Source organism: Seriola lalandi, unplaced genomic scaffold (assembly GCF_002814215.2).
Source record: "Seriola lalandi dorsalis isolate HSWRI2012SDOR001 ecotype SW California unplaced genomic scaffold, Sedor1 jcf7180002054609, whole genome shotgun sequence".
Taxonomy (NCBI): domain Eukaryota; kingdom Metazoa; phylum Chordata; class Actinopteri; order Carangiformes; family Carangidae; genus Seriola; species Seriola lalandi.
Genome location: NW_019525162.1, coordinates 1,626,939 through 1,641,509, shown reverse-complemented (window position 1 = coordinate 1,641,509; position 14,571 = coordinate 1,626,939). Strand labels below are relative to the sequence as shown.

Genomic DNA, 14,571 nt, shown 5'->3' with positions numbered 1-14,571 from the left:
TAGGAGTCAAACAGTTTGTTTTACTGTTCGGCAAAACCATTTGCATAAAAGCATATTCAATGGCAAAACAATCAAATTCAAATAGAGCAGCAATTACTGGTTTTTACTTTGTTGGGCTTTTATTTTGAAGCAGTTGCAGCACTGAGGAAGAGTAGGCCACTGAGTGATTAATGTTTGGCAGCAGCTGCTCTGGATGGATGCAAAAGATTTTATTTAGATTTGTTTAGAAAATTGTAATAAAGTTCTGGTAGATAAGAAGAGTGGATGAGAAAATAATAATTGCCCTCACCTTTATGTTGCTTTTACACAATTTTACATGCAGTAAAGACTGCATACAGTGTATGCAAACAAAATATATAATGCAACTAGGACAAAACATGTCACACCTGTGTGTGTTCTTTTGCACAGCACTGGCCACTTTACAATCACAAAAGGCCAAAATGACTGAAAAAACACTGTTACTATGGAGAGGTACAGTCAATAAATGAATAACTTTGGCAAGTGTGGGGCCTTCACATACATGCCAAGAGTTTAGCTTTATCCTCAACACAATTAAAGGACTAGTGAAAATCTGCTTATACAATGAGCTCATGCACAAAACATCCACGGATGACCAAATTACCAGCCTTGAGGTCAGACTCCAAGATAATGAGCTGTGGCATTACTGCGTCGTCCTGTGAGAATACACAACTGAATCCAGGGACTGGACTGGTGCAGCGGAGGGTGACTGTGACTGCGCTGTGCACCCCACCCTTTCTTTTTTTCCACCAGCAGAGTTGCTCAAGAGGAAGGGGAGTGATTTTCTTTACCTCCTCAAAGACAAATCATGTTGTACATCTAATGTGTAAGAAAGACTACGACTGTGGTCTGAAGAGAAAGTGAGTCACAGTGGAATACTGTTGCCTATTCAATAACCCTAGTTGTCATGGAAACTGCAGAGCTGACGAAAAGTGTTAAATGACTTCAGGGGCTGTCAGTGACAAAATTAAGTATTACAGGAAATGCATCAGTACCGCTCAGACCTTAATTTACAAAAGAAACACTCTTCAGAAATATCCTACTTATCTATTTATTCAAACATGTGGTAACTTCAGTCTGGGAAGAATTCCCTGGCATTTCTGACCCACCTAAAAATGGCTATGCTGTAGCTCTTTTCAATGACACAGCAACTTCAGTTTATTGTTCAGGTCGGTTCAAGTTCAGACTTGTTTATTAGCTGTGTGACTAGGCAGCAAAGTGAAAAGGAAAGTGTGATAACAAAAAGAAAAAGGAAGAGTTCAGAGGTTTAAATCTATTTTAACCTATTTCATACAGCCAGTCTGAATGTGTGAAAGAAAATATGGCACACAGAAAGATGATGTGACAGGAAATAAATGCCTGTCTATCTTTGTCCTGTACTCACAAAACCACTTCATGTTTTGCGCTGTGACAGCATCTGATTGAAATAAAATTCTCAGAATCTGAGAGAATGCAGTGAATAACTAACACAGCTTTGACTCTTTGCTCACCTTCTCTTATTCCTGGTTTCTCTTCCTGTTATTCTGTCTCTTCTGAGAACCTTTTCCTGTCACCTGATGGTCAGAGATACAGCCTAAAAATATGGAGAAAAGGTTTGGGGGGATCAGTAGGGAACGTTCTGTTTTCCCTCCTGTCCGCACTTTTTTCTTTTTTTTTTTTCTAAATTCGTCGTGTTTTAATAAAAAACAAACCAGTCTTCCATTATTCACATAATAAGATACAGAATGATTTTATCAGTCACAAGCCGACCGTCTCATGCTGTAGAAATAAAGCACTTCCCTCAAAGAGAAGCTGACCTTGCAAAATTGACACGTGTATCTCACTTTTCAAAGAGATCACATTCATTCTTGTTCATTCTCACACGGATACCAGACAAAATACGATACTTTTATTGTGCAGCTACTGAAACTCTTGGATCAAGTGGAGACGTGGGCACGGCAAGTCGTGAAGACGGATGCTTGTACATATCAGAAAGCTGCTTACTCACGCAACCTTTAAAGACAGAGGTCGGTGGGCGTACACACGGATACATTTCAGTGCCGCTGGCTCATGCTCTCTACCACGACGGTGCTAATGGCCGAGTCATGTTGACCCAATATTGACACAGAGAGACTGAACTGATGAATGGGCACAGTGCAGCAATGGACGACCATGATGTGGTCAAATATAATTCTAACAGACCCTCTGACGGCGACAGGTTTCCAGAAGCCAAACAGTGGCCCATGTATGGTGCTCAGACGAGATCTGTGGCTAAAAGCGGCACCAGAGGTGGAGACGAACACTGATAAGGCAGATCATGAGTGCGTGACTCTGCTGAGACAATGGGCAGACAGGCATATGGCAGACACAGAGGTGTGAAGTTGTGGTTCTTGGTGTGATGCTAGAAGTGGTGTTAGGGGAGAAAAGGGGTTGGGAGGGTGAGAATGCTGACTGGAATTTGAAGTGGTGTTTGGGCTCATGTGAGATTGCCAAGAGGGTCTAACTAAATGAGGGGGGTGATCTGAAAGAGACAGGTGCTAAATCTCACTTGGCAATTTACAAAAGATACTAAAGAAGAAAAGGGAGAAACTCACTGCGCCTTGAGTCTTTTTATTAAAAACAGAAAATATAAATAAAATGTCTTTAGACATATTTACATTGACATCTCCTCGTGCTGAATCACTGATTGACCGGAGCGATAAACGCCCAAGCGTCACTCATCAATGAGGAAGTTGATGAGGGCGGTCCTCTGGGAGAGGATGGCTCTCTTGATGCTGCGCTCGCCGAGAAACTTCTGTCCGAGCGGGCTCTCCAGGATCAGCTGCTGCACCTGCTCTGTATCTTTGGACGCCTGCAGTGGCACCGTCACTGTCCCACAGGCCTTGTTGTTTATCTGAGAGCGACAATTGAGAAGTAAATAGATGGGAGAAGTTACGAAACTGTTCAGTCTCCATCTGCCATGTCAAGCTGTAACCAAAGTCTTCCCTCCTGACATAAAAGTCCCAAAATAACAGACTCCACCTCTCCTTCCACATATACACATAGTTAGTGGTAGGTATGGGAAGGGCACTCACGTCTTGTATGTTTAGAAACAAGTGTATGTGTGCACAAAGCGAATGTGATCATGTCTCTGGAAGTGGTTGTGAAAATTTATGGTGTGTATATGTGTTTATATGTTTGTGTGTGTGTGTGTGTGTGTGTGTGTGTGTGTGTGTGTGTGTGTGTGTGTTTGTGTGTGTGTGTGTGTATGTGTTTGTGTGTGTGTCTGAGGCCGAGCAGCCTTGGCCTCCCTTCTGGGACAAACCCAAGTACGTGATTAGAGGACCGAGGGAGTGAGGTTGCCTCCACAGGGCCGAGGACGCCCACAACAGAGAGCTCAGTCTGAAGTAAAAACCAACATCATCATCATCGAGCAGTGGGAGCTCAAATATATGTACTCTGTGTGTGTGTGTGTGTGTGTGTGTGTGTGTGTGTGTGTGTGTGTGTGCGCGTTTGGGGGAGAGGGTGTGTATAGGATTCATGACTTTTGTGTATGACAGATGAAGAGGTAAACAAGAATGTAGAAATGAAAAGTGTTAAGGAGTGTTTTTTCACTCGCAGTCAAAGCACATATGGGTTGGAAGAGAAATTCACACACACACACACTCATGTACATACACATACACACACATATACACACATGCGATACTCTCCGGGTTTTCTTTACTTCATGTCTTGTCTTTTTTGTCTCTGCTACAGCACAGAGGGAGAATCCAACCGGTGAAAGACAGGTGCTGTTAGTCAGCTGACTGTGTTTGCTGTCATCACATATAACATGTGTACGTGTGTATGTGTGTGTGTGTGTGTGTGTGTGTGTGTGTGTGTGTGTGTGTGTGTGTGTGTGTGTGAGGGAGAGGGGATTAGGGGGGATTTTCTCAGTGGATATGACCAGCTAGGGCGAAAACAGATTAAATCAGTTTGAGCTTTTATCTATTAACTGAGTCAATGTTTATGTCAGTGTGAAGACTGACACGTGTGTGTGTGCGTTTATGTGTGTGTTTGTGTGCATCCATGTGCCAGTGTGAGCATGTGTGATGCCTGGATCCGATCCCAGTTGATTTTCTGAACCTTCCCATTCACAGCTGGATATTCCCTCTGATTGTCTGTAGGCCGTTGAAAGTGCTCTCACACAAGCACACCCATACACACACTGTCATTCCTGATGATGACATACACAGACAAACTGAGGGCTTTCACCATTTGTGTGATTGAGGTTCACAGGCAGAAAAAAAAAGCACAAGAAATGAGAGTGAGAGAGTCAGGAATAACATGGTGTCTCTGCTCCGGGCTTTTAATTATTGACCCACTTGTCTATTTAGCTTAAAGCCTACCACTTGACATACGGATGCATTAACACACACATACACACATACACACATACACACACACACACACACACACACACACACACACACACACACGCACACACGCACACACAAGACACAGGCGCGTGCACACACACGTACAGGCTAATCATAGGCTCTCTTGAAAATTACAGACTATGACTGCAATCATGGACCTAAGACTTTGGGTTCAAGAGTAGAGTTTGAGTGAAAATGCCAGGAGATGCAGGAGAAAATGTGTGTGTATATACCTATTAATAAAGTTATGTATAAATAATGAGCCAAGTGCTGTTGCTGAGCGGAAACCTTTTATCTTCAAAATTAAAAAATAAGAAAAATTAGAGCTTTGTTTAAGAACTTTTTTTTTTGTCTTCAAACCTCCAAACAACAAAAGAAAACCGTCCAAAAGACTGAAGATGCTGTGGGCTAAACTGAGTGCATGTGTGTGTGTTCGTGTCTGAGAGAGTGTGAGTGATCTTACCAGTACAGACAGCTCCACAAAGTCAGGGACCTTCAGGTACTCAGGATCCACAGTTGGCCATGACTGTTGCAGGATGTCTCCTCCCCGCCGGAGCAGGGGGCTGAGGGGGTTTTTCACTTGGCAAAGACCTGGGGGCGACCCAGGAGGAAACAGAGAGGGGCATCACTCACAATACAACACACTGACCCACTGAGGAGATGGTCTCATATACTGAAGTACAGAGAAAAAGCCATTACACCTTCTCATCCAAGGAACAGGAAGAAAAATGTTTGAAAATAGACCAGAACAAAGTGACATTGTCTTTTAGTATAGCAAGCCAGAAAAATAGATGGGGTAACTTTTCTGTTGCTTTTCACCCAATTTGTTTCTCTTCGTGTTGAGAAAAAATATCTCGAAGAAGGGTCAAACAACCCAGCTATCCCACCACCCCCCCGTCCTGACTCTCAGTTAAACCAGCGAGTGTACATCCCACTGGAGGCACAAGGGAAGGATGTGAACTTCCTCTATCCTGCCCTGCGTGTGTGTGTAAAATTACAAACAACGAGTGAGAGTTAGAAAAAGTACAACGTGACTGAGTGCAGCAGGGGTCACATGTCCCTCGCTAGTACGTCCTGTTTATAAGGCAGTTTTAAAACTGCATATGAGCACAACCAAAATTCACACAAGCCACTTATTGAAAACACTCACACCTCTTCCACCCTGCGATGATCCATCATGTTTTCCTGACTCTGGCTATCAGCTGGACCATGTGTTTTTCCGGAACCTCTTTTCTCTCAGCTGTGCGCAGAAACTTTGTGTACGTGTGTCATCGACAATAAGGGGATGTCCTCCAGGCCAGCCAGGGGGCAAGCCTTCATACGAGGCATGAAAAGTGACGCTAGACCTTCCTCTCTATTGTTTGTTTTCTACTATAGGTCAAGAGCTCTTGATACTGCTTTCAGTTTCATTTGAAGGACAGTGTGTGTGTTTCAGGTGAAAGGCACTGTAGATTTGTTTAGGAGGTAAAAGTCTCAAAGACAAGTTTCACTCACTGACTTAACTGTGGATTACATCAGCGCTGGGCGTTCACTGGTGCTAGATAAGCAGTACAGTCAACATTACGTTTATCCGAGGCAACTTCCTCTTACAGTCATTAAAAAATACACTTTTTTACCCCAAACTTTACATACTTTCACCATTGTGACACGATTAGGTAAAGTTAAATTATGTGCAATTATCGTTGGATATTTATTCTCCAGTCTCCACAGTCCACGTTCCTCCTGCCATAATTTTTAAATGTAAACTCAAAACATATCACATCAGCCTGGCTTTTCATTAAATATGGTTTTTAGTCATTAGTCACATTCACTTACTTTTTTGTAATTATGTTCTAAATTTTATTTTATTCTATTTTACCTATTTTTTAGTATAGTATTTTATTCTATTTTATCTGCTTTTATCTTTTATGTATTTATTCATTTTGTTCGCTAATGTTATTATAGCTTTTTAAATCGATTTTATGGCATCTCATTGTCAGCTTTCTTACTTGATTTGCCCTTTTCTTTTTAGATTATCAGTCATCTGCGAAGCACTTGACTGACTGATTGATTGCCAACTATTTTAACCTGAGTGAATACAAAGCTTGCACATGCATGAGGGAATAATTTATTTTTTTATGAAGAGTTCATGTCTCCCACCTGCCCAAAGCTCAGAAGCCAGGTGAGGGGCCATGGGTGCTGTCATCATCACCAGCGCAGCCAGAGCCTCCTCATACTCCACGCTGTGCTGCACCACCCTGACTGTTGCACTCTGAACACACACACACACACACACACACATACATAGTGGGGAAAAATGTGATGTGTGTTTAGAAATAAAGGATAAGAGGGATTCTTTATTTGTAGATACCAGAGGGCACACTCACACTCAGTGTGTTGGTAAATCCCATCAGACGAGAAATGGCTGCGTTGAAAAGGAAGTCCTCTGTGAAGTTAGATGTCACCTAAAAATAACAACACAGCACTCAATTAGGAAAAAAATAATAAAGTCTGAGGCTTTTTGTGCTGTTTTGGTCCCGGACAGACAGATGTTTCCAGACGGACTGACAGACTGTGTCATGGAAAAAACTTTGAGCCAGCCTCTGAAGAATTATTATTAAAAAACTACAGGGTCGCCCCAATAGCCAAATGGTTAGGGCGCAAACACCCTCGCCAGCTGGACTGTTTGCTGCATGTCATTCCCTTTCACTCTGTCTCCACTGTGGCTCTCAAATAAAGGCTTCAAATGCCTGAAAAAATAATAATAGTAAAAAAAAAAAAGAAAACAATGACAGTAGCCTCCTCCCTGTTATCACCATGTGTACCAGCTGAAGGCACACACCGTGTCAGCATTCCCCTGCTTAGCCCTCTGGGAAGAAAAACCCATTTGGGAAGGGCCTGAGGGAGGAGGAGGTCGATGACCGAGGCTTTTCTGAGGGACGGATCAAAGGACAGCCTCGGCTTTGGGGGCTTATGGCAAACAGCCTGAAGTCCTTTAAAAGCTCTAGCCCTTAGGGGTGGAGAGAAAGAATCAAACCTGGCAGCCAAAGGAGGCTATTTATAAAGTGTGAAAGGAGACCGAGTGGATTTAAAATCAATTTCCATCCCCTTCTTTTACTCTTTACTCTGGGGGTTTCAGGTTGCGGTGGATGTTCAGCGTTGGCTTGAGAGGCTGGAACGTGGGACGATGCACTGCTGGGCTGTGTGATGAGTGACATATTACCTTGAAGTCAAGCTATCACACAGTGTCCTCTAACATGGTATCTTAGCTTCCAACTGCTAATTCTAGTGCAGTGTTAAAAGGATAAAGGAAATGAAATATTTAATACTGCACATTAAAAAAAACAAAAAAAAACAACCAAAAATAATTGGTGCAAGCAGAGAAATTAAATTCAAAATAGACCAAGGAGACGGACGCTGTAGGGTATCGTGTTCAATGAAGATGAACGCTTAAGTGCTGTGAAACGCTGAGATTTTAAAAATGGGCCCATTAATGACCCCTACTGGTCAGGCCTGTTGCAATATCTCACTGTTACATAATGTCACCATGACACATTTTCAGCCATTCATTCAAGATCAAAGCCAGTCTGAGGCTATGGAGTTGTTACCTCTTGAATAGCGTAGTTCTTATTGTCCCAGATCTTTTTACTCTCTGCCAGCTCCTTCTTCTTCAGCAGTGAGGGGTTGGGGAAATCTACGAGTTGCCGAGCCCCCCTCAGCTTGGTCACCAGCTGCCACAATCGAGACTGCCACCGCAGAACCCCAGGGAGGGCATCCGCTGAGGTGGTGAAAACACACGGACACAGAAGAAAAGGATACTTTGACATACTGCGGGGAGAAACAAGCTTTTCAAAAATAAATCACCTTCATCTGACAACAACTGATTCCTTTGAGGAAGCAATTCATGGCATATACAGTAGGGAACGCTTTTTTACAAAACCAACCTCCTGTGTGACTCTAAATTGAAAAGGCGATGGCTTAAGACTCACTCTTGACGTTCCAGAGGATGTCCTGTTCGGGCGGTGCAGCGTAAAGGATGTAGAGTCGAACCGTGTCCACGCCGTACTGCTGCACCACCTCTTGGGGGTCCAGACCGTTGTGTTTTGACTTGCTCATCTTCTCCCACGTCACCTCAATACGACCGCCGCCCGATGCCACTGGCTCCTCACCTGTAAGCGGGTCAGGAGCCGCAGATCAGAGATGGCTGGGCAAAGTGTCATACTGTTGCTGTCCTCTCCTGGCTTTTTCAGCTCATTTCAATTTCACTGTTGGTTGTTGGTTGTTTGCTAAATTATATTGTAACCCTATCTTAATTAATATCTGTCATTTTTATTGCTTCTCATTAGCTCCTGCTTGATCACATTTAGTAAAAGACAGAAAAAAGAAAAATATGTAAGGCCTAGTCAATCTGAGCCTGTAACACAGCGATCAAGATGCTTCCTTTTCTCTGTAAGCCTCCAATATCTTGTGTTTATCCCGTTACCAAGCAATAGAGAGAAGCTGAAAATCCTTGGGCATGAAGTCAATTTTAAGAGGATTCTTCAAAGGATTTCTTGTGATTTGACTTTTGTCAAGAGGAGCTGGTTAACATGTCAATCATTTGAGCAAAGCTATAAAGCACAAAGCAGAGAGGGATCTCTATGAGCAGCACAAAGGATGAGGTGAGATACTGGTGCCACTACATGCTACCATAAAAAGAGGAAAAATTTATTTTCCTAAACAGTGTCTCTCGTGATTTTTCTGCCTTTGTGAGCAGTTTTATCTGGCAGACCCACACGGAGGGAAGCCCTCTCCTCTCTCATGTGTAACTGATGTGTCACAGCTTAAAGATTCAGGTAGTGTGTACCTGTGAAGTCTATTTCTTCTCTCTTTAAGTACTGGCGGCTGTCAGCCAGTTTGAAAGTCTGGCCCTTGATCAGACCCTGGACCAGCAGCTTCCGAAAAGGCTCCCTGGAAGACAGAAATGGGGCTCATTAACATACATACAAAAAGAAAAAATGTCCATGCACGGCGAGAGCAGATAAACCACAGTGTAACTCCACCTGTGAGCCACCAGACTCTGGTCCTTGCAGAAGTGACACAGGAAGCGAGCATAGTACAAGTGCATGACGGCATGCTCCTTCCCTCCGATGTACACGTCCACGGGCAGCCAGTGATCTGCGAGGCGGCGCTCAAAAGGCCTGGAGAGGAAACACAGGTTTAGGGAGGCGGTGAAGTGTGAAGTGGTGACTGGTAACTCAGGTTAAGGTGACATCGAGAGAAACGTTGAGTTAAAAAGTAACAGTAAAAGTGTCAGCGTGGGTGGGAGACTACAAGATTTTCGAAGTTCTTTAACACTTCGCAAAGTGGTCATTCCTGCAGTCTTCGTTTTTTCACTTCACTGAGATCATTTGTCTGCGACAAGAACTGTGACATCTTTTTTCTCTCCTTAAGAGTTTCTGCAGAGGAAGTTTAGGCAGAGTTTTTTTCATTCATCCGTGGATGCTTTCACTGCTCATGCCAACTACTCTCTTCTTTTTTGATTTTATTCACAGAAAACTGCTGTTGCTACTTCTATAAATATCAAACGTATGACTTCCTGTTTCATAGGGTTTATATTCTTCCCAGGAAACACAAACACTACATGTTTAAAACAGCAGGAATAGGAGCTTTGTCGGCCTGGAGACAGGTTTGCTGGATGGTACTAGGTTTAAAACCTTTTTCTTATGTTACCACTATGTTTTATTATTTCACTTATAGGATTTGTTCATTTCACCCTGTTTTGTTGATGCATTGTACAATATCTGGAATACTTTCCTGACTTTTTCTCAGTTGTGCTGCTAAAACATTTAATGTAACTTTTCTAGTGTTGAGCTCATTGTAACTTTGTTTTGAAATGTAATGTGTAAAGTTTATTATTATAGTCATTATTATCATTAGATTAATCAGCAAGCGAATGCAGCAAAGCAGACTTCAAAATCATTTTACCAGATGGCTAACCCGTTATGTGCTTTGTTAGATATGTACACACCGTTCCTCTAGGGGGCAGCCTGAATCTGACACACAAGCATCCAGGGATAAGGCTCACAGAAGCATCCTAAAGCCTCATCTATCCTACTGGCTTCACACTCGCAGAAAAAAAAAAAGTACTAAAGTACTGTGTGTTTAAAGTTCAGCTCTGAAGACTCCCTCTGTGCTCAGCTTCTCATGACAACAGTTAAGTAAAGATTTCAACAGGGAAGCAGCATGTGGTTAGCCTGACTGGCATGATGGTCAGCAGAGGCAGGGATTCCACCTACAGTAATGATGCTTTTTGGGACAGTCTGCTATCTCTGTGCGCCACCTTTCACACCAGTCATTACTCTCCTCCACACCTCTCTGCCTCTCGCCCTCCGTCTCTGGCTGATGGTGTCTACGGATAATTGAACCGGGGGAAAAAGAGTTATGAACTCACAAGGCTGAAAATAATTTAGCCTGTTAGTTGGCATCAGGCCAGGGGAAGTCTAATACATAACCACAAACACACACACACACACACACACACACTTTACGCCCTGTTCCCATTTCCTTCTTCTTACTTGCGACTTTCAGCATCTCTTGCGCACATAAGTCTCAGCAGGCCAAGTGAAATGCACAAATAGTGTAATTGCTTTTTCTGTTGTGCCATAATCTGTCCCGCTAAGAAAAGTGATGGGGGGAGCAGCGCCCCTCCCCTTTAAAGCAGCTTTACAGCTAGGTCAGGGCACTGGGAAATTAATCTCTTTTGTTAAGCTCAGGGTATCGCCACCATCCCAGCAGGTGACAGCCGAGGCCCCATAATCTCTATTGGCAGGGAATTCAACTTTCAGGCGAGTGTGTGCGTACGTGAGTGTGTGAGAGTGTGTGTTAAAAAGAGTGCGCACAGGCAGTATATACATGTTTGAAATGGGTAAGCGGCAGAGAGCGGTTGATCTTACAGCGAGCATAATTATGTGTTTGAGTGTAACTTTCCAAGAGCTCATACAGAACAAAGTGTGTGTGTGTGGACGTGTGGGTGTGAGGCATGAGAGAAAAATCAAGTTTGTATTATTTAGCAAAGATTATATAAAGAAAAATTTATTTTTTAGTATCTCCTCCACCAACCTCTTTCCATGACTTTCTTTTCATTTTTATTTAAACAGAGGGTGAAAATAAGATGTGTGCAATTTTTGCTAAAAATCTGTCAGAGTGTCAGGAAATAAGATGTAAGAGGAAAAGGAAATAAATAAGTGAACTCTGAGGACATGTACATACCTGTCTGGGTTTTGAGGGTCCGTGTATCTAAAGTAATACCAGGCTGAGTCCACGAATGTGTCCATGGTGTCGGTCTCCCTCCTCGCTGGGCCTTTACATCTGACAGGAGAGAGAGACACAGACAGTTGGGAGAGGCCGCACAAAAATCAATATTAGGCTGACAAACTAGAAAGCGAACAAATGAATGATCCTTGTTTGTATGCTTAGAGAAATGGCACATTATGTGATTTGTGTGTGTGTGTGTGTGTGTGTGTGTGTGTGAGTGTAAAGCTGGCTCCATCTGGCTGTGGGGGTCATGTCCCTGTAGGGAAGCAAAGCTGAAGCCAGACTGGCACCAGAGCTCTGTTCCTGTGCCCTGACTAACAGGCTGTGCTAACAGGGAGCGAACTGGCAGGCCGAACACATGATCATGTGTTTGTGTTGGAAATGCCACCTCGCGCCCCTTTCTATCCAAGCCAAACAGCACTTGGGTACGTGATGCGAATCTGCCAAGTGGAGGAGAGGACGTCCGCAAAGATACGGGAAAAGAGCTTCTGGAAAGAGTTTTCTTTCAGATTTAAAGCACTTAATGGAACAATGAAAGCGTCTGCCTTTTACTTTATAATGAGTCTCAGTAGAGTTAAAATCAGTGTCCCAGAAAGATAAACAGAAAAAGGAGCTCTGAGCTTTGCTACAGCATGTGCAACAGAGCAGGTATCATTTCCTGGACCTTATGGGATGTCTCTATTTTGTCTTTCGGTCTCTCTGTCTAACGTTTTCTCTCAGAACAAACATTTGTATCAAAGTCTTTTTTTTTTTTTTTTAAATCTCACACTCAATAATACAGACACACACATCAAGAGGCAAAACCCCTCGATCAACTAATATACCAGTCTATAATAAGGCTGTGATGATGAGGTAAGAGCTGAACGTTGCCTAGCAACAAGGCTAAGGTGTAGCAAGGTTAATATTTGGAAGCCAGGTGTTATTTCATACAATGAAAACCCAGAAGTATAACGAAGCCCGTTACACCACAAAAGCATCCAAAAATAGAAATCTCACAAAATATGGAAAATTGTGCTTGAGCGAGTGAGATTTCTCACCTCATCTATCACGCCGAGCTGGCCAATCACAGGCCAGGTTGCAGTAATTTGACAGACAGCTGATACCAGCTACAGTCACACTACTGAGGATCACATTAGACAATGCACACAGGTGTGTCTGTGGAGATGGCTCTTCTCAAAACCATGAAAAGAGCATAAACAACTAAGCTAAGTAATTAAATCTGAAGCAACCTGTGTGCATGAGTGTGTGTTTGCAGGATGAGCCAGAAAGAGCCAAAAGGCTCTCAAACAGATGAGGCAAGAGAGGCAGCTGCCCACTCCACGAAGGCTCTATTCCCATGGAAAATAGCCCTCCATCTGCTGTGTGTCGGCGTGACTGCCTGCGAATGTGTGTGTGTGCTGTGCTAACTAGGTGGTTTCTCGCTTTACCTGCGAATTCATGGAACAACACACACTTGCAAGCACACTTTCCTTGCCAGGCTAAGCTGAGGCAGGGTTCAGTTGGCAGGCCAATTTCCAGTGGTGCGGAGGGTCAGAGACGAGACGAGCACACAGGAAATGACTTCCTCAAGGACAGATAAAACTCCATTTCTGTTGCCCGTCTCTCATCACTCCGCACGTCTGTGTTCCACTCAAACTTTAATTGGACATGGTCGACGAGTGAAGAGAACAAATTTCCACAGACACTTAACAACAGAGGGGAGACGGGAAGAGGGGAGATAACGGCGTCTTTCTGATTATAGCCATCAATCACCGCTGATGGGAGGAATTATACTAGCTTTGTGGAAGTGAGTGAACACAATCTGATGACTTGTGCCATCTGCGGCTGAGTGGGCCATTGTTTTAATCAACATGGTGTCATGATGGTGATTAGTCTTATTCAGAGAGGAATTCCCATGTCAGCGAGGCGCCGGCTGAGTGTGCATTCTGCAGTCGCACAACATTATCAAAAACATTCTCTGAGATGACGTACTGGTGAGAGATAGGTGTGTGTGTGTGAGAGAGAGATTACGCTTACAAAAGGTAAAGGTGTGTGCATGCATGTGCAGCATTTGTGTGTGTGAGTGTGTGTGTGTTTCTCGAGGCACAGCTGGTTTATGTAACCTCCATCATCATCATCTCATGCTGCTCCTGTCACAGATGCCACTCATTACATAACCCCGTCAGAACAAAAGTATTAATCACACAATTCACAGGCCCGCTCGCAGTGCTCTCTGTGTTCTTGTAAAGCTGTCAGTCCTCTCAGCCCGCATGACAGCCGGCTCATTTATGTCAGTGCTGGTCTCCTGAGGAAATACAGGAAGTACGGAGGGGAGGCTGTCACTGGAGAGAGTTTACACATAATTCAATTCTCACTCTGCAAACACCATAATGGACAGGATCATTTCCCCATTCGCTTATGTTGTGCTAAAAAGAAATAACACTTCCTCCACCCTCTCTGCATCCTATTTACAACATCCCATAGCTGAGAGGGGCTGCTGATCTGCTAACGTTGCAGTGCTTCAGGAGGTGGCGGTGGTGACTCAGTGAATGGCTCAAGGGCACTTCAGCAGGGTGGTTTGCTTACTGCGCAAATGGTGTCTAAGATCCAGACCTGAGGTTCCTATAATCAGCTGGACAAGATTTTTCAAATCTTAGGATCATGTTTGATGAAATGTAAATACTCAGAATTAGTCAACACAGAGGTCGCTATTTTAAAGCCATGTCCAGATCATCTGTTTAAGTCAGTGCTTCCTAATATTTTTTGGCTTATGCCTACAAGCTGTGACCATATCCACCAAAGAGTAATTTTACCCTCTAACTTAAAAACCGGGGTTATTGTTGAGAGTATGAAAAAGTAAACCCAACAAAATTCTGTATGTATTTTAGTCTTTGTTGTGTCATTAATTTTCTTTCAACCA

General features: G+C 43.4%; 1 protein-coding gene across 3 annotated transcripts in view; it reads right to left on the bottom strand.

Moving 5' to 3' along the window:
* Positions 1-1,508: 1,508 nt before the first annotated feature.
* lars2 (leucyl-tRNA synthetase 2, mitochondrial) overlaps positions 1,509-14,571 on the bottom strand; it is a 33,203-nt gene continuing 20,140 nt past the window's right edge. For 2 of the 3 annotated variants that reach the window (XM_023419871.2, XM_023419872.2), the window contains exons 13-21: positions 11,628-11,726; positions 9,419-9,556; positions 9,223-9,326; positions 8,366-8,545; positions 7,985-8,154; positions 6,764-6,841; positions 6,537-6,648; positions 4,861-4,988; positions 2,592-2,890 (exon numbers count right to left, since the gene is read on the bottom strand). In XM_023419871.2, the coding sequence (XP_023275639.1) occupies positions 2,711-2,890; positions 4,861-4,988; positions 6,537-6,648; positions 6,764-6,841; positions 7,985-8,154; positions 8,366-8,545; positions 9,223-9,326; positions 9,419-9,556; positions 11,628-11,726 (1,189 nt within the window). In that variant the 3' untranslated portion in view covers positions 2,592-2,710. Of the gene's footprint in view, positions 1,592-2,591; positions 2,891-4,860; positions 4,989-6,536; positions 6,649-6,763; positions 6,842-7,984; positions 8,155-8,365; positions 8,546-9,222; positions 9,327-9,418; positions 9,557-11,627; positions 11,727-14,571 lie in introns of those variants that run through there. The other variant, XR_015438026.1, reaches the window with a different exon arrangement.